This window comes from Onychostruthus taczanowskii, unplaced genomic scaffold (assembly GCF_017590055.1).
Source record: "Onychostruthus taczanowskii isolate IOZ18803 unplaced genomic scaffold, ASM1759005v1 scaffold10, whole genome shotgun sequence".
Lineage (NCBI taxonomy): Eukaryota > Metazoa > Chordata > Aves > Passeriformes > Passeridae > Onychostruthus > Onychostruthus taczanowskii.
The window spans coordinates 16,892,182-16,919,173 of record NW_024496526.1 but is presented as its reverse complement, the minus strand read 5'-3'; the positions used below and the strand labels follow the sequence as shown (position 1 = coordinate 16,919,173).

General features: G+C 51.1%; 1 protein-coding gene across 5 annotated transcripts in view; it reads right to left on the bottom strand.

Moving 5' to 3' along the window:
• Window positions 1-26,992, bottom strand: part of FMNL2 (formin like 2) — a 112,407-nt gene that overhangs the window by 39,296 nt on the left and 46,119 nt on the right. For all 5 annotated transcript variants that reach the window (XM_041405550.1, XM_041405558.1, XM_041405543.1 and 2 more), the window contains exons 2-3: window positions 9,388-9,471; window positions 1,404-1,484 (exon numbers count right to left, since the gene is read on the bottom strand). In XM_041405550.1, the coding sequence (XP_041261484.1) occupies window positions 1,404-1,484; window positions 9,388-9,471 (165 nt within the window). The remainder of the gene's footprint in view (window positions 1-1,403; window positions 1,485-9,387; window positions 9,472-26,992) is intronic.

The window sequence follows — 26,992 nt, the reverse complement described above, 5'->3', positions numbered from 1 at the left end:
TGTGAGCCCACGGAGCGAAGCCAAACACGGAACAATCTCCAAAACCCTCCGGAGGAAAAACACAAAGGCCCCGTTCACCGGGCTGGAAACATCCACACAGGGAAACGCCAGGGTTTCCAAGGAAATGGCTCCCTGCTCCTGGCTGGAGGCTCCAACCACGGCAGTGCTGTCCCAGGGTTCCTCTGCCCCAGGAGGGGCTGGGAGCACGGGGAGCCAGGGGCGCATTCCCGGTGCCCGGAACTGCCGGGGCAGGATCCGCGCTCTCCATAGGGAATGTCCCTCGGATCACTGTGGGGCACCACGGAGCAGGGACTGCTGGGCAGGAGGCACAGCCAGGCCAGGGCAGCACCTGCTGGGCTCTGCTGCATTTCTGGGTGGGCTTTAGAGGCTCTTGTGGTTGTCACCGTGGATGGAGCTGGTCCCTACGGACGGGAGGCGATCCCTGTGGATGGCCATGGATGGAGATGTCACCATGGATGGAGATGTCAGCATGGACAGAGGTGATCCCCATGGATGGGAGATGATCACCATGGATGGAGATGTCTCCATGGATGGGAATTGTCACCATGAATGGAGCTCATCCCCATAGAAGGAAGTGATCTCCATGGATGGATAGAGCTGATCCCCATGGACAGAGCTGTGACCATGGATGGAACTGATCCCCATGGATGGAGCTGATCCCCATAGAAGGAACTGATCCCCATGGATGAAACTGATCCCCATGGATGGAGCTGCTCCCCATGGATGGAACTGATCCCCATAGATGGAGCTGATCCCCATAGAAGGAACTGATCCCCATGGATGGAGCGGATCCCCATGGACAGAGCTGGGCCCATGGATGGAACTGATCCCCATAGATGGAGCTGATCCCCATAGAAGGAACTGATCCCCATGGATGGAGCGGATCCCCATGGACAGAGCTGGGCCCATGGATGGAACTGATCCCCATAGATGGAGCTGATCCCCATAGAAGGAACTGATCCCCATGGATGGAGCTGATCCCCATGAACAAACACTGCACTCCGCTGCACTGAGCCTCTGCCAGGCAAATTCCCAGAGAAAAGGACTCCAAACTCAGACGCCCCTCCCAGGGGTGAGCAAAGGGCCATCAGACAGGGGTTGAGCCAAAGCCAGGCCTAGAGCCCAGCCCAGAGACAATCTGTCAGATTATTTACTGGAGCCAACATTATTAAAACAAGCTGTGCTCCATGTCAGATGGTCCTTGGCTTCCCAACATCTGCTCTCCTTCCCAAGCTGGAAAACTGCAGCAAATTCCCAATTTCTCTCTGCTTCTCCCCGAAACTTTGCAGGGCATTTGCACAAAGGCAGGAAGGAACCTGGACCCCAGGACCATGCTGGCTGAGGAATGAGGGACAAGCAGGAGGAAACAGGATGCTCCTCACCTTCCTGGTCACTGCTGGGTCCAGATATCCCTTCAGCTTCTGGATATAAGTGTGTGGAGGATTCTTCACTTGGAATCTTTCCTGGAAAAGAGGCAGGAATAAACATCAGCCATTTTCCTGTATTTACTTTACCCAGAAAACACATGCAGCACATACATATTGAACAATATATATTTATAATACATTCTCTTCCTAAGTGGATAATCTATGCATGCAATTAAAATAGATTTAAATGGATCTCGATATTTATATCAGCAGCATAAAAAGACACCTTAAACATTCAGTGGGAATTCTGAATTTTAGTTGCATGTCCATCTGAAGTTCCAGGGTTTCTGCTCAGCAGGAGCGTGGAGAGGAAGGAGAAGGGTCAGGAGATGCACCAACACAAAATCCTTTTTAATCACTTGCAAAAAACCTTCCCCTACCCCAGGCTGCTCCAGTCCCCAATGTCCAGCCTGGCCTTGGACATTCCAGGGATCCAGGGCAGCCCCAGCTGCTCTGGGAATTCCAGCCCAGCCAGGAATTCCCAGTTCCCAATCTCCCATCCATCCCTGCCCCCTGGCAGTGGGAAGCCAGTTTCCCAGTTCCCAATCTCCCATCCATCCCTGCCCCCTGCCAGTGGGAAGCCAGCCCTCAAGGTCCCAACTCCTCCTGCAGGGATCACTCCATCTCCAATCAATCCCCCCGCAGCCCAAGATCACAGATTTTGGTGGTCTTCTGAGAGCTCCCTGATTTTTCCCTGCTTTCCCAGTGTCCAGCTGGAAGTTTATCCCACCAAGGCTGCTGTGAAACATGAGCTGTTCCATGGGCAGTGCGCTGTGTCCAAACCTCCTCACAGCATTCCCAAACATTCTGATCCTACTTGAGTCTTGGAAGAACTTTAGGCTATTCAGGCCCTTTCCCTGGAGGAAAGATCTCATCCCAATCTCCTGAAATTTCCTCTTTTATCTGAAACCTCCCTTTATTAGGTCAGGATGCAATTCTGAGTGCGTTATGCCGAGGTTATTCCAGAATGAACAGGACACTGCTGCCCAGTTACCAGAACTGGCTGAACACCACAAGTTCTTCCTGTTATTATCTTGCTGCTTGCTGGAAAAGAAGTAATCCATCATGGCCAGCAGGAAAAAATGAAGGAAAAACTCTTCTGTGAGCTCCACCAGCCCTGCTGGGAGCTCTGGAAGTCACAGAGCACTCATGGCTTTCCTCTTTTACAACTGGATTCTTTTTCCATGCACCTCCACACAGCTCTGGAATTGGCATTTCCTATTTTATCTAAAAAACAGCTCAGAGAATGCGAAGTTCTTCACTGAGGGTTCTTCTCTGGACAAAGTGACACCAGCAGGGTCTGTCCTGCTCCAGCACCAAGTCCACCATCGTGGATTCGTCTTAGCTCTCTCTCAGGGATTCCTGGAGCCAGGCTCACCTCAGTGGCTCCCATGGGGCAGACAGAGAATTCCTGGACCCCTAGAGTGGTTTGGGTTGGCAGAGCCCTTAAGGATCCTCCAATTCCAGCCCCTGCCATGTTCTCCTGGCAGCAGTGTCCCATCCCAACAACGCTCCACATTCCCCCTCCCATTTATTCCCCCCTTTCTGTGACAGAGCTGTGTTCAGTCCAATCCCCCAGAGAAGCTCTTTTGCTTTTATGGATTAATTCCTCTTCCCAAGTAATCCACTGAAGTGACAGCAGCTTTTCCCAGCCGCCAGCTTTAATTGCCTGGAATCCTCAAAATGAAATGTTTAAAGAGACTCAAGGAGCACATTTGACAGTCTGGGATGCAGCTACTGGATGGTTTTGTTTGTTTTCTTCAAACCTGGCTGTAATTATGTATTTATGTAATAATCTCTGCAGCAGCTTCGTGTAAAAAGATGCTGCTCATTCTTGTGGAGTGGAATTATTTGGGTTAAAGGACTTTCCAGATGCTATCCATGAACAGCAAACACCAGGAATGCTCCTACCTGAGGAGTGACCAAAAATCACTTGTGGTAAACATCTCCTCGGCCTGGAAACATTTTTACAGCCCCCTCAAGTGTTTCTTTTTTGCTGGTTTGGAAAACTAGGAGGGATTAGCCTTTAAAATTGCCCTTTCCTGGCTATGATTCCTGTCTGGGTTTATCTAGCTCAGAGTGTTTTATATTAGAGGCTGATTAAGAAGCTGCAAGGGCCAGGCTGTGCAGTGAGGCCTCCAAGTCAGCCTGGATGTCTGGTCACAGCCACCCTCTTCCCAAAAATCTGACTGGGAGCTCCCAGGGGTTGGGAATGGAGCTGGCTGCAGGCTGGAATCCACTGGGATCCTCTCATGATCCTCCTTGGGAGCATCCCAACAGCCACACTTCCCAAGGAACTGCTGTGCCTTAGAAACCATAATTAAAGAGTTAAAAATCCCTGCTTTTTTTCCTGTCAGCTCCTCCCCTCCACTTCTGGCAATTCCCACCCACTCCTTGGCCAGCTCTGCTTCCAAACCCAGGATTTAACACCATCCGAATGACGAGGTCGGGCGCTTTTACCCCACACACAAAAAAGCCTAAAATCCAGATCGGAGCGGCCAAACCTTGCTCAGCAAATGCTGTGGGGTGACATCACGACTGGGACATGGTGGCTTCCCTGGATTGAGCCATTCAGACACAACAAAGTTCCTAAATCCTGGTGAAACCCTTTTTATCTCCGCTACGTGACCGCTGTGAGCTCCAGCATTATCTGCAGGCTGAAAGGACACGGGCACGGAGCAGCAGCGGCTGCACACTGCCTTTGTCAGCCACCTACAAAGCAAACGAGCTTAATTCCCAAGGATAAAGGTCCTTTCTGGCTTGGAAAATCCCTGAGGAGGGGTGTTGTGAGCCAGGATGGAACAGCACAGGGAATGCAAGGACAGCAGCACCGGAGAGCAACGGGATGAGCTGGGCCCAGCAACTTCCTCTGGGGGAATAAATGGGGAGGATTCACTGGGATTAAATTCTGAGAGGGATTTGGGACAAGGGCTGCAGGGACAGGACACAGGGAAGGGCTTCCACTGCCAGAGGGCAGGGATGGGTGGGAGATTGGGAATTCCTGGCTGGGCTGGAATTCCCAGAGCAGCGGTGGGTAGCCCTGGACCCTTGGCAGTGCCCAAGGCCAGGCTGGAATAACCTGGGATAGAGGAAGGTGTGCCACCATGGCAAGGGTGGGACTGAATGACTCTAAAGTCCTTCACAAGCCAGCCCGTTCCATGATTCCATAATTCAGGGGAAAAGCAGGAGCACAGCACCTCTCCTGTGCCTCTTTCAGCCAGAATTAGCACTTTCTTTTCCGACAGACACAGAAAAAAAGGGGGGCTGGAGGGGCTTTGCTTCAGCAGCCAAGAGGAACTGCTGGACTTCTGCACTTCCCCTTCCACGTGATCCTACAGGGAACCTGACATCTCCTGAGCACCCCGCTCTGCAAAACATATTCATTCCAGAACCAGGAAATCGTGCCTTTCCCAACAATCCCTGGCTCCCAGAGCCATTCAGGGCATTTTTCTGCATCAGCCCATATGTTATTCCCATTATTATCATTATCCTGCCTAAGCTGTTTCATTCTTGGGATTCGCAGATGCCGGGGAAGCACCCGGGTCGGGATGAGAATCCCACAGGATGTGCTGGGATTGGGACAGCGGGCAAGGAGATGGACAAGGAGATGGGGAGCAGTGTCTCAAACACATCACGAACATGGGGCAGAATTCCCCATCTCCCACAGATCCGGCGGGTGGCTTGGTCCCGTCCCAGCAATCCAGACATTCCCACCAGCAGAATGGTGTCACTGTGGAAGTGTCCTCATGGAATGAGAGGAGAGCAGCTCCTCATCCCTGCACTAACAAGGAGGCAGAACGATCCATTCCCCCAGGATTAAGGATCCATTCTCCCAGGATCAATGCCAGCTCCGTGCTGGACCCAGGTGCTGCTCCCTCCGACCCCAGGGTTGTCCAGCCCTTCCCAATCCCAAATCACCGAGCCTGAGACTCCTCATGCCTTTATCTCCAACCGCTCCATCCCTCCTTGTCTGATCTTCCCTGAGCCTCCTCTCCCAGGGTGACCCAGCCAAAGGAATGAAGCCACGAGCGTCCAAAGTCCAACTTCTCCTGAATTCAGTATATCACGGGATTTTCCGCACTGTGTTTACCCCACCAGGGCAGAGTCCCTGGAATACACCACGTTTTTTAACCTCTCCAACCAGAGCTCTAAATGGTTTCTGCAGTGCATGCAAAATGATGGAAAACCCTTGGCTGGACAGTGGCAAAAAAACTCCTGGATCTCTGTTGGGAAAGGGTCAATGGCACCATCAGGGCTCCCGGTCCCCTCAGCCCATTCCTGAGGAGAAATCTGGGCTCCACTGAGGAATTTGTGACAAAAAAAATGGCACAGCACCCCCGCAACACCCTGCTCCTCCTCAGGCCTTCTCCATCAGCCACCCATGGCTCCCGTGGGCAGGGATCCCCTTGGAAGCAAAGCTGAGGGCTGGCCCAGGACCCCAGCCACCAACGCCACCCCAAGAGCCCCACGTTGGCCACCAGCCCCCAAAACACCAGCTCCTGCCTTCTCCTGAGCTTCTTCAGCAAGGGAGGAGTTCCCCAAACACCTCAGGAGGAGATTTGGGGTGCAAACCTCGCCGTTTTCCTGGGGATCTCTTCATCCCTTATTCCCCTGCCACCACGTGCCATCAGAGGACAATGCAGAACTTGCAGGATGTCCCCAAGCCCTTCCCTCCCGACACCCAGCTGGACAGAGGCCTCCAGGACACCACAAAAGGATCCCGTTTCCTGGATTTTCCATGCATCCTTGTCCCTGCCTGGATCATTCCCAACCCAGCCCCTCAGAAGGCCACCCTGGCCATTTCCAGAGAGGACAGCAGATTTCCTGGCTCTCCTCTTTTCCTCCTCCTTGTACCTTACCCAGAGAGGTGGGAGCAAGCTCTGAGGACAACAGTTTGGAAGGTTTATAAAGGAAGAGAAAATTCCACGTGGGATGAGTCCTCCACAACCAGCCCAGCAGCCCTTACAATTATTCAAATAATGCAAATAATCCTATTCACGGCAGATTATTATTAATTATTACTGTTGTTGTTATTATTATTTCATCATCATCACGAAACTGGTTCCCCACTTTGTTCATCTTGTTTCTGCAAAAGTGAGAGCTCCTTTTTGGGGATTAACTTCTAATATTCTCCAAATATTCCCCAGATAAATATTCAGGATCTGCTGCACAGATTGTTTAGAAAATACCATTTCTAGACAACTTCTCCTTTCAGATCTAAGTTGAAAACCAGCACAGGAGAGAAAGAGTTCATTTCCTCATTGATTTACAAGAAAAACCAGGTGAAAATGGCATACTGGGTGAAACCAAGGGAAAACAAGAGTCAAAATTTGCATTTAGAATAAAAAAATCCTGCACAACCCCTATTCCTAGAAGTGCCCTCATCCCTGTTATTCCAGGGCACTATTTACATATTGGGAATATATATTATCTATCTCTCTATATATATATGTTTTTAATATATTTTACATACTATATTAAAATATTACTATTATATACAATATTTATACATTCCAGGGCAATATTTCTATATTGGGGATATATACTATATTTTGTATGGTATATGTAACAATAACAAAATTATTAATATTATATATAATATTTAGATATTCCAGGGCAATATTTCTATATTGTGAATATATACTATATTTAATATGTTATATATAATATTATTATTTTTATATATATAATATTTAGGTATTCCAGGGCACTATTTACATATTGGGAATATATACTGTATTTTATATAGTATATATAATATTAATATAATTCTTAATATTATATATATTTATATATTCCAGGGCAATATTTCTATATTGTGAATATATCCTGTATTTTTATATGTTATACATAATATTATTAATATTTAGATATTCCAGGGCACTATTTCTATGTTGTGAATATATAAATATTTCACAGCCCATATGCTGCATTTTTTGGTGCTTTTAGTGACACCTGCTCACACTGCTGCGACTGAGGGGGTGGCAGCACCTGAGGGGACACCAGGGAGCTGTGACAGACCCCAGCCTGTGCTCCCTGCCCAGTGTGTCCCATGGGATGGCTGGGCAGGGGAAAGGTGCCATTGGTCACCTCGTGCTGCTCCTCAGTGCTGTTCCATCAGCCTTTCCAAAGGATGGGAAGGGCCTCATCCCAGGGAAGGGACTCATCCCAGCCCGGGGGTGGACTGGGAGTTGTGCAAGGAGATGACTCCAGATTGCAGATTTCCTTCCCATCTGCTCACGCTGCTCTCCCAGCCCGGAGCTGGGCACTGAATCAGCAGCAGCTGCACAGGGTGGATCAGCTCCGAGGGGGAATTTGCACATCCAGGCTGGGATCAAACAGCTCCTGCCTGTCCCGCTGCCAGCAGGAACTGGGCACGGAGCTCACACCTCTGCAGGGTGCTCTGGGAACAGCCTGGCACAAATCATGGAATCACAGACTGGACCGGGTTGGGAGGGACCCTAAAGACCACCCAGTGCCACCCCTGCCACGGCAGGGACACCTCCCACTGTCCCAGAGTGCTCCCAGCCCTGTCCAGCCTGGCCTGGGGCACTTCCAGGGATGGGGAATCTGCAATCACTGGTAGCAGTTCCTACATTTTTTAATGTCTCAGTAAACTGAGTCTTTAAATAGCTCGAGCTTTACATTCTCTGCACAGGAAACTCATGGGGAAAAAAGCAATTCTTCATTAAGCTTTACTTTAAGGTAGCTGTGCAATGAATTTAAACTGCCAGAGGGCAGGGTTACATGGGGTATTGGGAAAAAAGTCCTTCCCTGTTGGGGAGGAGAGGCCCTGGCACAGGGTGCCCAGAGAAGCTGTGGCTGCCCCTGGACCCCTGGAAGTGCCCAAGGCCAGGTTGGACAGGGTTTGGAGCAATCTGGGATAGTGGAATGTGTATGTGGTCCTCAGGCTGGAACTGCATGGGCTTTAAGGTCCCTTCCTACCCAAACCAGTCTGGAATTCCATGACTGTATCAGACACCCCACCACTGTGACAGCTGAATAGGAAATGTCCCATAAATGTTTTTATCCCAATGTCCCTGACCTCCTGCCAAACTCTCACCCTGGTTCTGCTGAGTTTACATCCCAAGGGAACATCCCACTCTCCCAGGGCTGCATCAATTATTTTCATTAACCACTACTGCTGAACTTCAAGGCATTTTGCTGCTGGCTCCCAGATTCAAATCCCACTTTGTCACATTTCATTTTTCCCCCCAAATGCCATTCTTGTTGATCCATCACATCCTGCTAATTGCTGCACACCCTACACAGCTCACGAGGAGATGCCTCAGTATCTGGCAGTGCCTAACCCGAGGTTGTTCCCAGCCTCTGGAGGTGAACTGGGGCTCAGCCTCCTGTCCCTGGAGGTGACAGCTCCAGCCATCACCACAGAGCATGACATGGGCAGCCAAACCCTGAGATCATTTATTCATTTGTTCATTTGATCGTTTGTTCATTTGCTCATTTGTTCATTTGATCATTTGTTCTTGTTTGCAAGACTCTGAGGTCAGGCTGAGCCTGTGCAGGGCAAAACCAGCAGCGTTCAGCAGCCAGAGGGAATCCAGGATGGAAACAACAGAGGGGAAAGGGATATTCCTCTGTGAGGTGGGAATTGGCACCTCCAGGCTGCCATCAGACAGCTTCTGCCTGACCTGCTGCCAGCACAGACTCCAGCCCAGAGCTCACAGCCCTCTGGGACACGGAGAAACACAAATTAGGGAATGACAGAATCCCAGGATGGGTTGGGGTGGCTGCAGTTATCACTGCAAGGCCTCTAGGAGTGGTTACCAACAAGGGAGCAGAAGGAATGAGTGAAGCTCCTGGGAACAGGAATTTCCTGGGTGCTGCAAGGTCCTGCGAGGTCCTGCTCAGCCCAGGGATGCTGTGGATGGAGCAGCTGGGATGAGGCATCTCCCAAGGCTCTCCAGAGGTTCCTCACCTGGTCACAGATGAGCTCCCACTTCTTCTCGTTGTCGTACTGCCGCAGGAGCCGGGCTTTGTCGGGAGGCAGGTTCATGGCATTCTGTGGAGAGACAGCAACACTGTGAGGGATCAGCCACAGCTGCAGCACACCAAGGCTGCTGAATTGTTTCCTGTCAATTCCTGGTGCCAGAGCTGCTCAGGAACGCTCCCTCCCCGTGTTGGTTTTGGCCCCAAAAGCGCCGGTGAATCACGAGGCACCCAAGGGCAGAGCTGGGCCACGCTGGGACACACCAGGTGAGCGACTGAGGGCCAGCCCTGAGCGCCAGTTCCTGGGATTTTAGGAAAAAAATGTTCCCTATGAGGGTGGGGAGGCTCTGGCAGAGCTTCCCAGAGAAGCTGTGGCTGCCCCTGGATGCCTGAAGTGTCCATGGCCAGGCTGGATAGGGCTTGGAGCAGCCTGGGATGGAGGAAGGTGTCCCTGCCCATGGCAGGAGCTTTAAGGTCCCTTCCAATCCAAACTGTTTTTGGATTCTGTGACCATCCACCTCCATCCAGCAGAGAGGACAGGATTCACTGAGCTGCCACAGCACAGGAGCCCCTCTGTGCCCCAGCCAGGTCCCATTCCCTTCCCCTGAGCACATTCCTAGGGCAACACCTCCCACTGCAGCTGGGGCTGCAGGACAGTCCTCTCCCAACAGGACCATGAAACACCACTCCATTTTACTCCAACAGCTATCCAGGCTGGAAAAGTCACCACACACCACCTTATCTGGATGACACAGATCCTGGAGTCAGGATTGCTGCTGCCCAAGCCCCAGAGATAACAATCCCAGACTGTGAGTGACAGGAGTCAGAAGGAAGGGGAGAGGCAGCAATTATTTGATCCCTATCGTTCCTGACTCCTTTGAAGTGAGCTCTCCTTCCAGGACAGCTCTCTGGGAAGGGCGGTTTTCCCAAGAGCTCTGTCCCAGAATGTGCAGCATAACTGTCGTGCTTGTGCTCCTGGAGAGCCCAGGAACAGTGGATGGGACTCAGGAACACCTGGATGGGACCCAGAACACCTGGATGGGACCCAGAACACCTGGAGAGCTCTGCAAACACCAGGTCTGGAAAGGATCCCGATCAGCCCGGCCGAGCACAGCAAGGCCAAGTGGTGGCTGGAGAATCTGCTGAGCACCTCTTGGGCTCCAGCATCTCCTGGGCTCCAGCTGGAATTCCCAGACTGGCCCCAGTTAACCCCTGAGGATCACAGGCCTCTGGCAGCCCATTCCCAGTGAGGAAGAGCCGGCCGGCCCCGGTGGCACCGGACACAACAATAAATCAGGAATCAATAAATCAGAGTTTTGGACTGAAATCCCACTCCAGGAGCACCTTCCCAAGCTGTGTGACACACAACCTCCAGATTTATTCCAGCAGGATGTCCTGGGGGTCCCTGGAACCACCCCAGATCCATCCTCTGCCCAGACTTGCTTTGTTTCCTCACAGAAGGGAAGGGGAGGGGAGGGGAGGGGAGGGGAGGGGAGGGAAGGGAAGGGAAGGGAAGGGAAGGGATGTGGACAAGCAGCACCTGTTGGAATCAGCCAACCAGGACACCTCAGTGGTACCTGGAAAATGGGAATTTAAGGAAGCTCCTGGTAGGATCAGAGGTGCCAAGGGGGATTCTGTGCCAGGGGATGCTGTGCTGGCCACACTGATGGGCACCAGGACAGCCGGGCAAGCCTGGGGAATGAGGGACAGCTGAGGATTTGCTCCATCCCAGCCAAGGAGTGTTCCTGCTCCTGGGGATCCCCTCCACACCTCCTGCTCCCCTGGTTGCTCCTCCCAGAGCTTGTTTTCCATCAGATAACAATGACTCTTTCTCCTGCTCATCTCTGCTGTCATGTTGACAGTATTTATAGGCTCTGATCATATCTGTGCTTGCTTCTCCTCTCAGTCTCTCACCAGGCACTTTATCAGCTCTGCTTATCACTTCATGCACTTCTTGGTATTTTTCCTGAGGGTTCTTCCAGCGCCATTCCTTACTCCTGAGCCATATTTCACAGCTCCACTGGCTCTCAGCTGGAGGAAAAGCTCCAGTGTTTACCTGCAGTGCAGCCCTTGTCAAGCTCTGATCTCCTTGGAGCTAATCAGCTTACGCACCCCGGCTGGCAGCAGGACAAGAAACCTGCCTGGAAACCTGGGCAGGGCTCAGCCATGGCAGGGCTCCAGCAGGGATGAGAGCCTGAGCAGGAAAACAAGGCCCAGGCAGCAGGCTCCAGTGATCTCATTCCCAAACGAAGGCAGCTGATCCCAGCCTGAAGCAGGAAGCGCTTTGCTCTGCTCCACACAATCACTCCAGACATTCCTGCCCTCTCCCACAGGGAAAATCCTCTCTGGACACCCTGTGCAGCCAGGCTGGGCTCCCTGTGTGCAAGCTGAGGGTGAACTGCACCCACTCACCCCCCAAAAAGAGCTCTGAAGTGTCACCACGGTATGGACAGGACCACGGGTCTCTCCGGAGTCCCTCCAGCCCTTGGCTTGATCTCTCCTGGAGGGAACTGGGAAGGGAAGAACCACCTTGGTTACCTGCACAGCCTGAGGGAGGTGTAGGTCTGCCAGTGAGTGCCCAAAGGAGGGGCACAGGGATGAGGAAGGGTCTGCAGGGACAGATGTGGAGCACTGGAGGTCACTTGGTTTGTTCAGCTGCAGAAGAGGAGACTGAGGGGAGACATCTGGAGCTTCCTGCTGGGATACAGCCCCGACCTCTGCTCTCTGCGGTCAGGGACAGAACCTGAGCAATGGCTGGAGCTGTGCCATGGCATTTCAGGTTGGATCTCAGGGAAAGGTCCTTCCCCAGAGGGTGCTGGGCACAGCCCCGAGGCTGCCAGGGCTCCAGGAGGGTGTGGACACCAGGGGTGCCCAGGGTGGGATTGCTGGGGTGTCTGTGCAGGGCCAGGAGCTGGATCCATGATCCTTCTCACTCAGGATATTCCAGGATTCTGCCCCGTATCTTCTCTGAAATCTGGACTAAGGATTTTCTTACTCTCAACAGCCACTCCCTGCTGGAAAACGGGATCCCAAACCACAATATTTTTACCTCCATGGGAAGCAATAATTGGTTTTTTTTACATCCCTGCATGGCACCACCCCCAGTGGCTCCTGAAACCCAAGTGCACTGCTCCCAGCTCCCTAACTCCAGCCACAGCAGCAGGATCCGAGGCAGAGGCTACTGAGCTGGCTCCAGGAGCTTTGCTGGAGTCCCACCCAACCAGACACATTGGTCATCTGGATTTCTTATTCCCTCTGGATGCCTGGAATGACTCACCAACACCACTTCCAGCTCCTACAACCGTGGGCTTCACACATCCCAGGGTTCTTCAGTTAATGACAGGTCTATGTCCTGTGGTTTCCCTTTCCATCTTTTCCCAATTAGAGCTTTGGAGGCTTCTGAGAGCAGAACTATTCCCTTCCTAAAACAATCCAAACTCCAGCCTGTGTCCCCTGTGTCACCACCCACTTGTGCAGCTGGAGACCCTCTGCCAGCAGAGCAGATTTCCAGAAGTTCAGGAGGAGCTGCACCTTTAATTGGATCCCCAGCTTCCACGAGGATCCCATAAAACCCTTTCCTGCCAGTGGGAACTGCAGCTGGAGCAGCCTCATCCTGTGCCCCACTGCTCTGCATCCTCATTTCCATCCTCATCCCCATCCCTGGCTGGCCCTGCCAAGGATGGCTCCTCCCAGTCCAGGTGAAAAATAACCACCCAGGTTATTTTATTTTTTAGAATTTATTTTGACCTGGATTTTAACAATCCAGGTTAAAAATAAATTAATTTTTGGCCAGGCTACTTTGCCCCACTGGCCGAGCAGCTGAACCTGGGTGAGCTCCATAGCTTTGCCCCTCTCCTTCCTCCCACAGCCTTGGGAGACCAGTCCCACCTTCCTCACTGCAACTTTCCACTACCTCATGGTGCTTCCAGGCCTGGGGAAGGGGGAGAAGCCAAGCTCTGGCACGTCCTCCTGCCTGGAGAGGCCGTAGGAAACCGGAGCCCTCCGCTTCCGAGTGCTCAGCAACACCTCCCAGCACAAACCTGGAGCAGCCACAGCTGGATCCTGCACAGCCTCCTGCTGTCTGCAAGGGCTCCTGGCCAAGCCCATCCTGGCTCCAGGAACACGGCACTTCGCTCTTCCCCCCCGAATTCCAAGGTTATTCATGTCTGCTGCTGCGTGCCAAACAACCTAGGTAAGGTTTCCATTCCTTTGGTTTGCTCTGGGTTGGCTGGATAAAGCTGGGCCTTAAATTAATCACAGTAGCAGATGGAAAACTGGGGGGAGTACAAGCAGACCTCCAAAATATTAAATTGCTGAAGAGTTAAAAATAAAACCAGAGTGCAACAAGGAAATTTATGTACTTTTAACCTATGAAACAAAGCCCGGCTCCATTCAAACTGGCGGAGCCTCCAATTCCAGGTTTTGGCACTAAAAATCTCATTTGTGGACTGATCTGCAGGATGAGGGCACCACCACCATGGCTTGGCTTTGTCCTTAGTCTCAAACATGGAAGGGGACAGCAAGGGTTGTCCTGCTGTCCCCTTCCATGGAAAAAGGGCGCTGAGGGAGCTGCTGGTGACCACACATGGTGGCCCCAGGCCTTGGGGGCAAAGTGCTCCTGCAGCCAGCATCATCCAGGGAAATGGATACATCCATCCCATACATCCCACGTGTCAGAGCAGGATAAAGCACCCAGCTGGAAAGGGAAGCACCAGCAGATGCCTCCAGGTGCCACCTGCAGCCCAGGTCACACCAGCACCAACTCCAGTGCCAGTGGTGGAATGACTGAGCTGTGTTTTTCCAACTTATTCCTCCTTTTCCTGAGGATTAAAAGGCCCAAAGTTTTGGAAAACCAGTGTAGGAGCAACTCAACTGACTTAAAAGCATGAGCATTGCTAATTAATAGCATTGCTAATTAATAGCATTGCTAATTAATAGCATTGGGCTGCTGCTCTTATTGATCACATCATCTTCAAGTCCGCATCCCTTTTATTAATGAATCCTGACATTAATTGTGCTGGGAATGAGCACAGAGTCCTCCTGATCCATTTGTTCCCATGAACAGCCCTGGATGTGTCAGTAGGAGCTCACGAGGCCCTAAAATGTGGGATGTCCTCACCATCCAATGGATGGGGATGGAAAAGGCAGGAAAGCAGAGCCTGCCAAGGGAAGGTGAGTCTGACCAACACCAGAGCTGGAGGAAGAGACATTAAAAACTATCCCAGCAAAGAGATAAACTCCCCACCTCAATAAAGGCACTGCTGACCTTGAAAAGAATGAAGGTATCCCAGGAAAACCTCCTCTGCCAGGACACATCCTGATGTGGCAGGTGAGGGGGAAGGGAATTCCCACTGCTCCTCCATGAGGCTGCACAGTAACTCAAACTCCTGGGAATTAATTCCCAGCTGGCTTTCTCCTCCTGTCCTCCCTCTGACTGGGATTACTCCCACCTTCCACTACTCCCAGAGAGATGGAAAAGCAACCCTGGATCGTTTCTGGCTTCCCAGCAGCACTTAGGAAAAAGATCAGGGCTTTAAAACACTTCAAACAAGTCTCGGTCCTCGTGACTCAGACTCAGATTTACACACCCACATCAAAGCTCTGCTCTTACTCCAGGCTCCAAGGACTCCCTATCCTCACCTGGAACTTCCCAGTCTGAGTTTATTCTCCAGCCCATCCGTGACACTTCCCAACCCCTCAGGTTCAGCACTTTGTCTGCAGCTCTCCAGGGTTTATCTCACTGTCTGCACCACAACGAGCTGCAATCCTGATTTTTCCTGCATTTCAGCAGGGCTGTTTTAAGGCACAGCCTGAAGTATTTTTAACTTTTATTAATACCGAGTAAGTTCTTACAAAACAGACCCAAAACTGGCTCGTAAGTCAAGTCCACACCTCCCATCTCTGTAACACTGAGGCAGAGCAGCCCTTCCCTGGCTGGAGCGAGCCTGAGAACCAAATCCCAGCTCCTGAGTGGTCCAAGTCTCCTTCCTGGCACTGAGCTGCCCACATCCTCCCAGTGACCAGGCTCCAAGAGCAACCAAATTCCAAAACCATTAAAAAGAGAACGAAAAGCAACATAAATCAGTTCAGAGGGGTTCATGTGACACTGTCACCCTTGGCTGTCAGAGATGTGATGGCTGAGGCTGGAAATGTTCTCTCACAATCCCTAAATTTAGCTGGTGTGAAAAGGAACCAGTTCAGATCAAGGAGGGTGCCCAGGCAGGAGCAAACCCAGGGCTCTGTGCTCATCCTTTCAGGCTGGAGCAGGACAACTCCAACTCCCCAGCTCATCCTCTCCTGGGACAACCAAGGGGACAGGGGCTGCTTGGTGGTGGCTTGGAGCCACCAAGGGTCACCAGTGGGACCCCCTGCCTCCCCCACTCACTAAACCACCCCTGACCTGAGGTTCACTACAGGTCTGCAGCACCTGGCTAGGGCATTAACAGGTGCACATGGCACCTGGGGACAGGGGTTGGAAGTGGCCTTGGCTGTGCTGGAGGAATGGTTGGATCTGATGATCCTAGAGGGCTTTTCCAGCATTAATGATTATGTAATTCTTCATCCCAGCACAGTTCCCAGGTGAAACACACGTTGAGCACATCACTCACAGCGCAGGAGGGCAGTGCCAACCAGGCCTCTTTAGCCTGGGGGAAAATTCCCTAAATCCCAGAATCATCCAGGTGGGAAGAGATTTTGAAGATCATCGAGTTCATCAACCCCTAAACCCTGTCCCCACGTGCCACATCCAGACACCTCCTGAACACTCCCAGAGATGGTGACTCCACCACACCCTTGGGCAGCTCATTCCAATGCCTGACTGCTCTTCCAAGAGAAAAAATTTCCAATATTTAACCTGAACCTCCCCTGGTGCAACTTAGGGTCATTTCCTGTCATCCCTTCACTTGGGACATGGCAGAAGACTCCAAGCCCACCTCACTCCACCTTCCTTTCAGGAGATCAATGAGGTTCTCCCTGTGCCTGCTCTTCTCCACACAAAAATTCCTGAAGAAATTACAAAATTCCAGAAGCAGCAGATCCTGGCCCCAAACCCTGCTCACTTGCCATGGCTGGAGAAGGTTCCTCACCCTGCCCTAACCCTGCCCTGTTCCTAACCCCTGTCCTGTGACCCTTTCTGCACAAAAAGTCTCTGTGTAGCTCCAGGAGCTGCCTACCAAAACAACCTCGGGATTTTTGTACAGCATTACAATTTAATTCCAGGGCCTGGCCTGTAAAACAGCCCTTAATATTCTCCTAGAATATTAAAATGCAACTTTTTGCAATTTTCTGTGCTACTTAACTTCCCAGCCCTGCTGCAGTGTGTTTATTTAGGAAAGCCAGAGGCAACTGAAGCGAGCTCCAAGTTCCCTGACTTTATGAGGAATCCAAGCTAGGCTAAAATTAAATGTGCTTATTGTTCTAACTCTCCTTCTCCTCTCCTGGTTTTTTTTTTCATTAAACTTGTCTTTGATCTAAAAATACCAATGCTCTGCCTGCACCAGGCCTTTCTCCCCCTGAAGATGCCCTGGATCCGTAGGGAAGAGCAGGAGAAGCTCCCACAGCATGGAGGAGAGAGGACACGGCGTGTGGAGCTCATCCTTGGGAAATTACTGGAAAAAAACCCAAGTCAAACTCTTGAATTCTGGATCCATGATTCCCCAGGTGCATCTCCGTGGGTCTGAGGTCATCCAGGAACATCCACTTCACACATGGAAGGGGAAAGCTGGGATGTAGAAAACTGTGGTGACAACCTGCGGCTCCTCAGCTGATAAGGAAGGACTGAAGCATCCAGGAATCCTGTGGAAGGGAATGGGGAATATTCCTTGGAACACCAGCACTTCCTGGGTGTTTATGGTCCCCCTAGAACATCAGCCTGGAATCCTGATGGAGCCTGGCTTGGGGACAGCCAGGGGTTCCTGCTCCACGGGGCCACGGTGGATGATGCCCACGTGCATTGGCACACACACAAATTCCCATGTTTTGCCCCTACTGTGGTTTTCCATGACTTTTCTGAGCCCTTCTGTGTCCTTCACCTCTCCCCACGTGCAGCTCTCTGCTCCCTTTGATCAGCACTGCCATTTGCATATTTATCATCAATTAACATTTCCTTCCCAGCTCTTCCCAGAGGTTAATCAGGGCATTGTAGGGATGGAAGCAGTGACACGGAGCCACAGTGGGATCACTCCCTGAGCGATGGGATAGACTGGGTATGAGGGACCATTTCCTCATGGAAAGGGTGCTCAGGCATTGGAATCCCCACCCTGGAGGAATTTAAAGCCATGTGGATGGGGCACTGGGAACACGGGGCAGTGCTGGGCAATGGCTGGATTGGAGATCTTGGAGAGCTTTTCCAACCTTCAGGATTCCCTGATCCTAAACCCCTTCTCCTCACACAGCAGGTGGGGTCTCACTGGGAGAGCCACGATGTCTCCAACCTCACTGAGGGAACTTTATCCAGGAAACCTCTGGAAGGTTTTGGGGACCGAGGGCTGCAGTGACCACAGAGCTGTTTGTTCCTCTCAAAAATCCAGACTCAGCTTCATGGCCTCACGTTTTGGGAAAGCTGAAACCTCATTAATTCACCACTGGGAAAGAATTCCATGGTAGGAACGCTTCAAAGGCCAAGCCAGGCCTGACTCACTCCGAGCTCTGAGCTCGTCCCGTGGCTCCATTAAATGGCTCGTTGCTGATAAGGCAAACCACAAAATCCAAAATTAAAGCCTTTTCAGTGAAATGTCAGAGAAAGCGGCTCCCAAACAACCAAGACGAGTATTCCAAAGGCTGTGCTGGGAAGTGCACACATGGTGGGCAGTGCCCACGATTCCATCCATGGGGCAGCTCAGAGTGCTGGGAGCTGCAGGGCACAAAAATGCTGGAAAACACACACAAAAGGGGTTCCAGCCATTTTTACATCTTTTCCAGTCCTGTGCTGCCTCACAGCAGCACAGACAGAGCGGTGAGGTCCAGGCATCCCTACAGTTATCCTAAATACACCAAGGGGTTTTGGTTTTTCTCCAGAACTTTTCCCCAGATCCCATTAAAAAAGCAGCTTTGTTGTGAGTCAGAAGATCCCATCCCCTCATGCTCTTCCCTACAATTCCTCTGGAAGTGGAGCATGTGTCACCTGTGGGACTGCACTGCTGCTCATCCATCAGCTGCTCAGGGGGAAAAGGAGAATTCCGGGCAGCAGCTCCGACAGCTGGCAAAGCCCATCTGGCAGCTGTGCACCCACTGCACCACAGCTGGATGGCATTTTGGGAAGGAATTCCTCCCTGGGAGGGTGGGAAGGCCAAGGCACACATTCCCAGAGCAGCTGTGGCTGCCCCTGGATCCCTGGAAGTGCCCAAGGCCAGGCTGGAGTGCCCTGGGATAGTGGAAGGTGTCCCTGCCCATGGCAGGGTGGAATGGGATGGGATTTAATATTCCATCCCAAACCAGCCCGGGATTCTGTGATTTCTGTGATATTCCTGAGGATGAGAAGGGATTTTTAGAGGGTGGGTGGAACAAAATCCCACCAAGCTTTCCTCACATGGAGGATCCCTCAGTTCCCCTCCAAAGGGATGAGCTGGTCAGGGACGTTGGCCAAGTCAACCTCATTCAGGAAAAGCCGGATGAAATTCTCATCAAAACACTTAAACTTCACCTAACTGCAATTCTTAAGGCAGCTGATGATCACAAATTATTCTACACACTCTCCTATGATAGAGGTAACGTGTGTTTTCCCATCAGAAATCATGGAATTCCAGAGAGGCTTGGATTGGGAAGGACCTTCAAGCCCATCCCATCCAGCCCTGCCATGGCAGGGACACCTTCCACTATCCCAGGCTGCTCCAGCCCCATCCAGCCTGGCCTTGGACACTTCCAGGGATGCCACAGCTCCTCTGGACAACCTGTGCCCACAAACACTCTCCTCACATACGGATAAAAACCCATGGAATTCATCCCAAGTGAGCTCCTTATGCAACACCAACTGAGATTTCAACTACAGCACCCACAAAAAACCCCCACGTGGCAAAATCCCACCAGCACCCCCACACAAACAGATGGAAAACATCCCCCCCAGAGCCAGAATAAACCACAGGGATATGTTTAAAGGGACACAAATAAAATCCAAGAGCAAATCCAACCCACAGGGCCGGCACGGTTTAGTCCCAGGACACCCTGATGGATGCAGCTCCAGGAACAAAACCTTCATTTGAATAATATTAAGGGTTGGATAAACCAAAAAAAATAAATGAAGTCAGGGATAAAAAGCCTGGCCTAGAGCCTGGTCCCAGGTTTTCTGTCTCCAGTGAATGTCAGCACGAGCCCTCCTTGGAAAACCACGTCCCAGACAAAACTGCTGCTTTGGAGGCAGCCAGGAACTCACTCAGATGCTCAGAACTGGAGCCTATTTTTAATTTTTAAATTCTCCCTGAGCTCCCAGTTCTCTCTTCCCAACATCCTCCAGCCAATCCAGGTCTCTGCACTCCGCTCATGCTGCCCAGAGGTAGCAGAAAAATCAAAAGAACTCCTTAAAAAATGCAAATTATTTACATCCCCCTTTGCTGCAGTCAAGCACTTGCTGAACAGGGAAAGCAATTTATTTGGAAGTCTATTACACCTAAAAATGTAAACACAGAAAAGGCTCTCACACACCAAACCACAATCCCAAGGGAATTTTTCACAGCAAGTTACAAACTTGGATTTATACTGGAAATATTTACAGGTCTCACTGCTGCAGGCACCACTCCAGCCAGGCAGAGGAGGTGCAGGGAAGCCAAAATAAACCCAAATCCTGTGATTTTCCAGCCCTAACGAGCAATAATTCCTGCAGCAGGGCTGCTGTGTCCTGTGCTCCGGTGTCACTGTCCCCAAGGCTCCCTGACATTGTCTGCCTGGGCTGGCAATAAATCACTAAAAACGTGTCTCACACACACATGGGCATTGTGTGAGTGACTTTAAGTGACCAAAATCCAGCATTTTCAGACACCAGCCCTGATTTTTGCCGCTTCACTGGACACAAATCTCACGGCACCTTTTTGAAATGTTTTTTTTCTGAAGTGTCCAAGGCTCCGTGGGTTTGCTGAGAACGAGGCATCAGGATTTCAGGGAATGCAGATGGCCCTGAGCAAACACCTCTGTCTGCCCTCCCTTTGCTCCCTTCCCACAAAAGCTGGCCTTTGCTGTGTCCTAATTCCAAATTCATCCACCTGTCCTGCCTGGTCCTGCTCCCTCCTCCTGGACATGGATATTTTACACAGTCAGACACAGGAATGCATCAGTGTTAAGTTTCCTTAAATTTCTCTGGATTTGGGGGAGTTTATCCCCGCTTTCATTGGATTTCCATGGATCTCAGGGTGGGTAACACCACTTTCCTTGAGTTTCCCTGGGTCTGGGGAGGGTTTATACCTTATTTCTTTGACTTATCCTGGATCTAGGGAAGTTTAAACCTTATTTCCTCGATTTACGCTGGATCTAGGGGAGTTTAAACCTTATTTCTTTGAGTTTCTGTGGCCCTGAGGGGGTTTATATCCACTCTCCCTGAGCTTCCCTGGATCTAGGGGGGTTTATCCCCACTTGCCTGAAGTTTCACAGACCTGGGGAGGTTTATCCATTTTTTTCCTTGGGTTTTCCTGGATTTGAGGGGGTTTATCCCCCTTTCCTTTTATTTTCCCAGATCTGGGGGGTTTTTCCTTTATTTCTTTGAGTTTCTGTGGATCTGGACAGGTTTATCCCCCTTCCCTCGTATTTCCCTGGATGTGGGAGGGGTTTCTTCCCTATTTCCCTGAGTTCCCCTGCATCTCAGGTGGTTTATCCTTTTTTCCTTGAGTTTCCCTGGAAGGGCCATATGAGGAACAGCTGAGGGCACTTGGTTTGTTGGAGAAAAAGACTGAGGGGAGACTTGTCCCACTTTGGAACTTCCTCCTAAGGGATCACTTTGTATTCCTTAAGCACTTTTACTGTGGCTGTCCCAAAACCAGTCCCAAAGGTAGGTGCTAGACCAATAAATGTTTGAACTCGCCCATAAAATCCCTACTAGGTTACTTTTTCCAAATAAATCTGTGGCTGTGCTGGCTGGGTTCCCATTCCTGAGGCAGTTCTGGATGCTATTTTTAATCTCTGTGAGAAGATGATTCCCAAATTTCTGGACAATGTAAGCAGGCACCTAAATTCAGGAAAAGAAGGGGAGAAGAGAAGAGAAGAGAAGAGAAGAGAAGAGAAGAGAAGAGAAGAAACTCAGGAAAAGAAGAAGAGAAGAGAAGAGAAGAGAAGAGAAGAGAAGAGAAGAGAAGAGAAGAGAAGAGAAGAGAAGAGAAGAGAAGAGAAGAGAAGAGAAGAGAAGAGAAGAGAGAAGAGAGAAGAATTTCTCTCCAGCTCCTGTCATCCCAGAGTCATCCTTATAACTGAATCCCACAGGATTTCTCACCTGATGGCAACACATGTTTACAATTCCCTTTGTTTATCCACAAATATGTTTCTAATTTCACCTTTTCATGTCAGACACACTTCACCTGCTCACCCTCCCAGACATCCACCTCGTGATTTTCCCACTGCAGGAAGCCTGTAACCAGGATTTCATCAAAATTCCCTTTGATGAATGTTTATAAACTGTAAAACAAGCGGAATTGTGACGGAGAGCTGTGCTGCAACACCACACACTGGTATCTCCTGCCAGGAGCACACCGAGGGTGCTGCCAAAAACATGGAATCATGGAATCATTGAGGTTGGAATATACCTCCAAGACCACTGAATTCAACTTGTGACGGATCATCCAGCCCAAAGCACTCAAGCTGTGGTGCTGATGGCACAAAAATGAGGAAATTATTCCACACACCTGCTCTTCCTCAGGTTCTCTAAGGCACAACCGTCCCTAATTCCTGGCTGAATTAATCTGATGGTTCAGGATGGTTCTGGAGAAGGAAGCTGGATTCAGGTATGAGTGAATATCCAAGGACTGTGAGGTGCAGATTCCAGACAGAAGGAGCTGGGCTGGCTCTCAGCACAGTCAGGAACTGAACAGCTTCAGGCTTGAAGACAGAAACAGCCAAAAATTATTCATAAAGAGGCTTTTCTGGGAATATTTTAGTCCCCAAGTCCTTCCCCTGTGGGCAAGTGCCACCTGTGTGCAAGGGTGTCACCCATGAGTGAAACTCCGGGATTTTCACCTCTGGCTTTGGAAGTGCTGACATGAAGAGAGCTTTGTGAAAGGAGCCCTGGCTCTCCTCGGCTTCCCACGCCAGGAGCTGGGAATGGGAATTAGGTTAAAGAGCTCCTGGGCTCCCAGGCAGAGCATGGCACGGAATGAAAAGGAGCCCTGGCCGGCACATGACCGGGATGAGCAGCAGGATTAATCCCAGCCTGGCACCAGGAACAACCAGCTCCCAGCCTGGCGTCGGGACAAGCACCGGGCCGGGCTGGAATACCTCAAATTCCACTTGAAATGGTACAAAAACAAACCAAAAAATCCTTTTATCCACTAAGTATGATCCAAGTCTGGCATGGCCAGCTCCATCCTCAGAGGGCAAATGGGATCCAGCCCTGAGCAACCTGCTGGGAACACCTCAGCCTGTCAGGGATTCCAGGGAAACTCGCTGGTGATGGGAGAAGCAGCAGCAATCCCACAGCACAGGACAGACAGAGCTGAGGAAGTTTTGTGCTCCAGATCACAAACAGCTTTTACCTTTAGCTGGAGTTGGCAAAGCAGAAATATTCTTCCCAGCAATGGTACTTCCTTATCAGCCTCACACTTCATTATCCTTATCTGCAAGAACTCCGAGATGCTATCGGCAGATCCCCGCTTCCGTGGCTGAAGGAATGCCAAAAAAACAGCCAAATCCTCCTGTGTGAGCTCAGCCACACTGCCTGGATGAGGAGCACTGGGAAGCAAGGGATCAGCTCCTCCTCCAAGCCTTGGCACAGGTCTCACTGCCAAGAACAGCTCCCAGCCCACAGGGAGACGATCCCTGCCTGGGAGCTGCGTGTTCCTGGGGCTGCTGTGCTTCCCCTGGGATCATGCCTCAGCTCCAGGGCTTCCACACAACACCAGCCCATGGCTCCTGCACCTCTAGAACCCAGGGAGGGTGTCTGGAAGCCCTGCTGGAAGCATTCCACAAGACCCCCGTTTTGGGTCCCACACAACGTGACGCGGTGCCAATCTGGAGACTTTGGGGAATTCTCTCCTCCCAGCCTCACCTGCCCCTCCAGTTGTCTGGGAACCTCTCAGGGATGGCCAGCATGACTTGTGGGTTCATTTCTGGGGCACGAAGACGAAAAGAGAGCCCCACAGCAAAGGAGAGCTGTGGATCTGGCTGTACCCACCAGCTGCCACCAACATGGAGCAGTGACACCAGCATCCCAGAGGAGAGGGGAGTGATGGCACAGCCAGTGGAGCAGCTGCTCCAGGACAAATCCAAATAAATGGAGCTCTTGGATGGTGTTCCATCACCACAGGTCCCCTGAGGGGAGGCTCCAATCCCAGAGTGCCACCAGCACCCCCATTCCCAATGGGAGCCAATGGGCACGGGCCAGACCCATCCTTCCAAAAGGCTCCAACGCCTCCATGCCTTTGGGAATGTCTTCTCCAGCTCAACAGGCACCAGAGATTATGGGAAGATTGTAAATCCCTGCATTACCAAGGCTGCAACCAACTGCTCCTAATGATGTCCCTTTGGAACATATGCTCAGCCTTCTGTCACAGCAGGGACACTCCAGCACAGCCCCACAAACAGGATTTGACACTTCCAGGGTGGAATTCTGCCTTTGATTAGGCACTGGGGAACAGCAGCACCCCCGGGGCATCAGGACAGCTCCATAGGGAAGGACCAAATTGGGAGATTTGGGTTGGGACTTGGCAAAACTTAGCTCCTTAAAATTTAGCTCCTGCACGGTGTCCAGGCAGAGGGATGGCCCTGATCCCCAGGGAATGTCACATTCCCAGGGCTGCCAGAGCTCAGGGATTGCTTGGACAAGGCTCTCAGGGATGCACAGGCTGGGACTGGTGGGGTGTGTGTGCAGGGCCAGGGGTTGGATCCATGATCCTGAGGGTCCTTCCAGCCCTGGTTTTAGGTGGAAAGGGAAATTCCTACACCAGCCAGGCACCTCCAGCACTCAGGGGAAACGGGGATGGGGGGAATGAGGGGCCCCCAAAGCAGGTAGGACACACTGAGCAGGAGCAGCAGCACGGCCCTGGCAGCCACGAAGAGCCCGGCCATTCCCGCGGCGCCACGGAGGGAGCCTGGCTCTGCTCCTGGGAACAGCACACACAGAGCCACGCTGGCACACCACAGCTAATTAGTGTCCTTTTCTGTCACTAATGAGGGTGGGAAACAGCACTGGACGTGTGATGTCTGTGTTCCAGGACGGCTGACAAGCCTTCCCAGCTGGAGCCGAGGGGTTGGGATAAATTCCCTCTGCAGGAAGGGAATCCCAGCCCCATGGGCAGGACTGGGAGCTCCACGCCTTCCTGTGCCACGGTGACAACTGACAGCAGTGAGGAGCACCCAGCCATGCTGCTCTTACATCCACTCCCAGCAGGGAAGAATCCTGATTTACAGTCCTCATTTCCTCCAGGATGTCCAATCCAGGTGGTTTTCCTACCAAAACACGTGCCCACACTGTGCTGGCACAGGGTGAGGAAACCAAACCAAACCAAACCAAACCAAACCCCACAAACCAATCCTCACACCAAGCACCAATTTTATAAACACATCTTCCCGTTTCCTTTGGACAGCGAGGTCTGTGCCAGCTTCAAAAGTCCAAGAGCTCACTCCTTTTCCATAATCCCATTTATTTCTCCAGCTGTATTTTAGCCTTTTAAACAATGTAAGATAAAGGCACACCTGCAATTCCCTCTTCAGTGCCTGTGTTCCAGACCAATGCAGGGAACAGCCTGCACACCTTCATTTCAAATGTCACCTCACAGATGGTAGAGAAGAGCCCAGGAGGGACAGGTGACAGCAAAGGCAGCAAAGCACAAAGCCTGATTTCCACGGGATTTCTTTGAAATTTCCTTGGAAATTATGTGGCATCAAAACCAACTTGGCACAAATAACAATTGTAGAATTAGGGCAGGACCTGGGCATGGCCTATTCCCAGACTTCCAGCAGCTATCTGGGGAGTCTGAGCTGATACTCTGTATTTAAACAGCATTTATTCCATATTTCTAAGGTACAAGGTGGATTTGGTGTTTAAGGATTTATTCCAAGAACTCCTCACAGGATTTATTCCAGGAACCCCTCACAGGATTTATTCCAGGAACTCCTCACAGTATAAGGTGAAACAAATCCTTAAATTTGAGCGAAATGGTGGAAACTGATTTTCACAACAGATTCCAGGATAGTGCCAGCTGAGCTTGGTAGGATGGATGGATGTGCTGATGAGGATGGGGGTGTACCAAGGACAGGGGACACATGAATCCCAGGAGATCCCCATGAAATCATGGAATCATTTAGGATGAAAGAGACCTCTGAGGTCATCAAGCCCAACTCAGCCCAACCCCATCCTGCCACAGCCTTTCCAACCTGCACAGAATTCCAGGAATTCAGCCCAAAACCTCAGGCTCAAAGTCACCTGAACAACATATCCACAGGGATGAACAGAAATCCACACAAGAGCTGCCAGTCTCCAGAGCATCCAGAGAGGAACGAGGACAGAGGCTGGGACTGTTCCAGCTGGGAAATGGGTCACTGAAACAGGACTTGGCTCTTAATTAACCCCCTGCATTAATCAGGCTCCTTGGAAGGGTGGAATGCAGCAGGAAGAGCTCAGGAGTTCCTGCCTGGATGCTCAGAGCTCCCATCTCAGCACCCACCAGGAAGGAGGAATCATCCCTAGGCATAGGGCAGGAGCTCTGCTCCACAGGGAATGTTTTCCCCTCCCATGCATCAGCTGGGACTCCACTCAAGCCTTGGAATGAGATTTAAGTGCCCTGAAAGAAACAGCAGCTCTGGGAAGCAGCAGGAGCCCCAGGAATCCTCCTCTGTGCCGTGCCAACCTGGGAATGGGGCTGGCCTCCATGGGAAGCAGGGAAATCCTGCACGGATCAAAGACAAAGTCCTGCATGTGCCTAGCAGGAACCCAGGCTGATCCCTAGGGAACGTGACAGCAGCAGTGTCCCTGCACTCTGCCTTTGGCTGGAAATTCAGGACAGAATTTAGGATATAATCCAGAGTGTGTGGGACTCAATAACCACCCACCTTTTTTATGTAAGGCAGCAAAATAACTCAGATAAATCCAGCATTTAAAGCAAAATGTGGTTATTTTGCTCCTAAGTTCCCAACCCTGCACCTCCAGCAAGTGCTGGGGAGCAGAGATTGGATACTTCAGAATCCCACTTTGCCTCTTCACCTGCATCCCAGTTTCCTCCCCAGCTCCCAGTTCAGGAAGGAAAACAAGCATCCCTCATGGACCAGGGCCAGGGGAATGCTCCTTGCCCCGGGCTAAGAGACCAGGAGGTTTCGCTGTGGCCAAAATGTTATTTTTATAAATATTTGCCAAGCTTAATTACATAAAAAATATCCCAAACTTTTTTTTCTTTTTTACCCCTGCCTCACAGGAAGCAGCAATTGAAACCTGTCACTAAAAGTTCCTCTGGAGGAGTTGAAACCCAACCAAG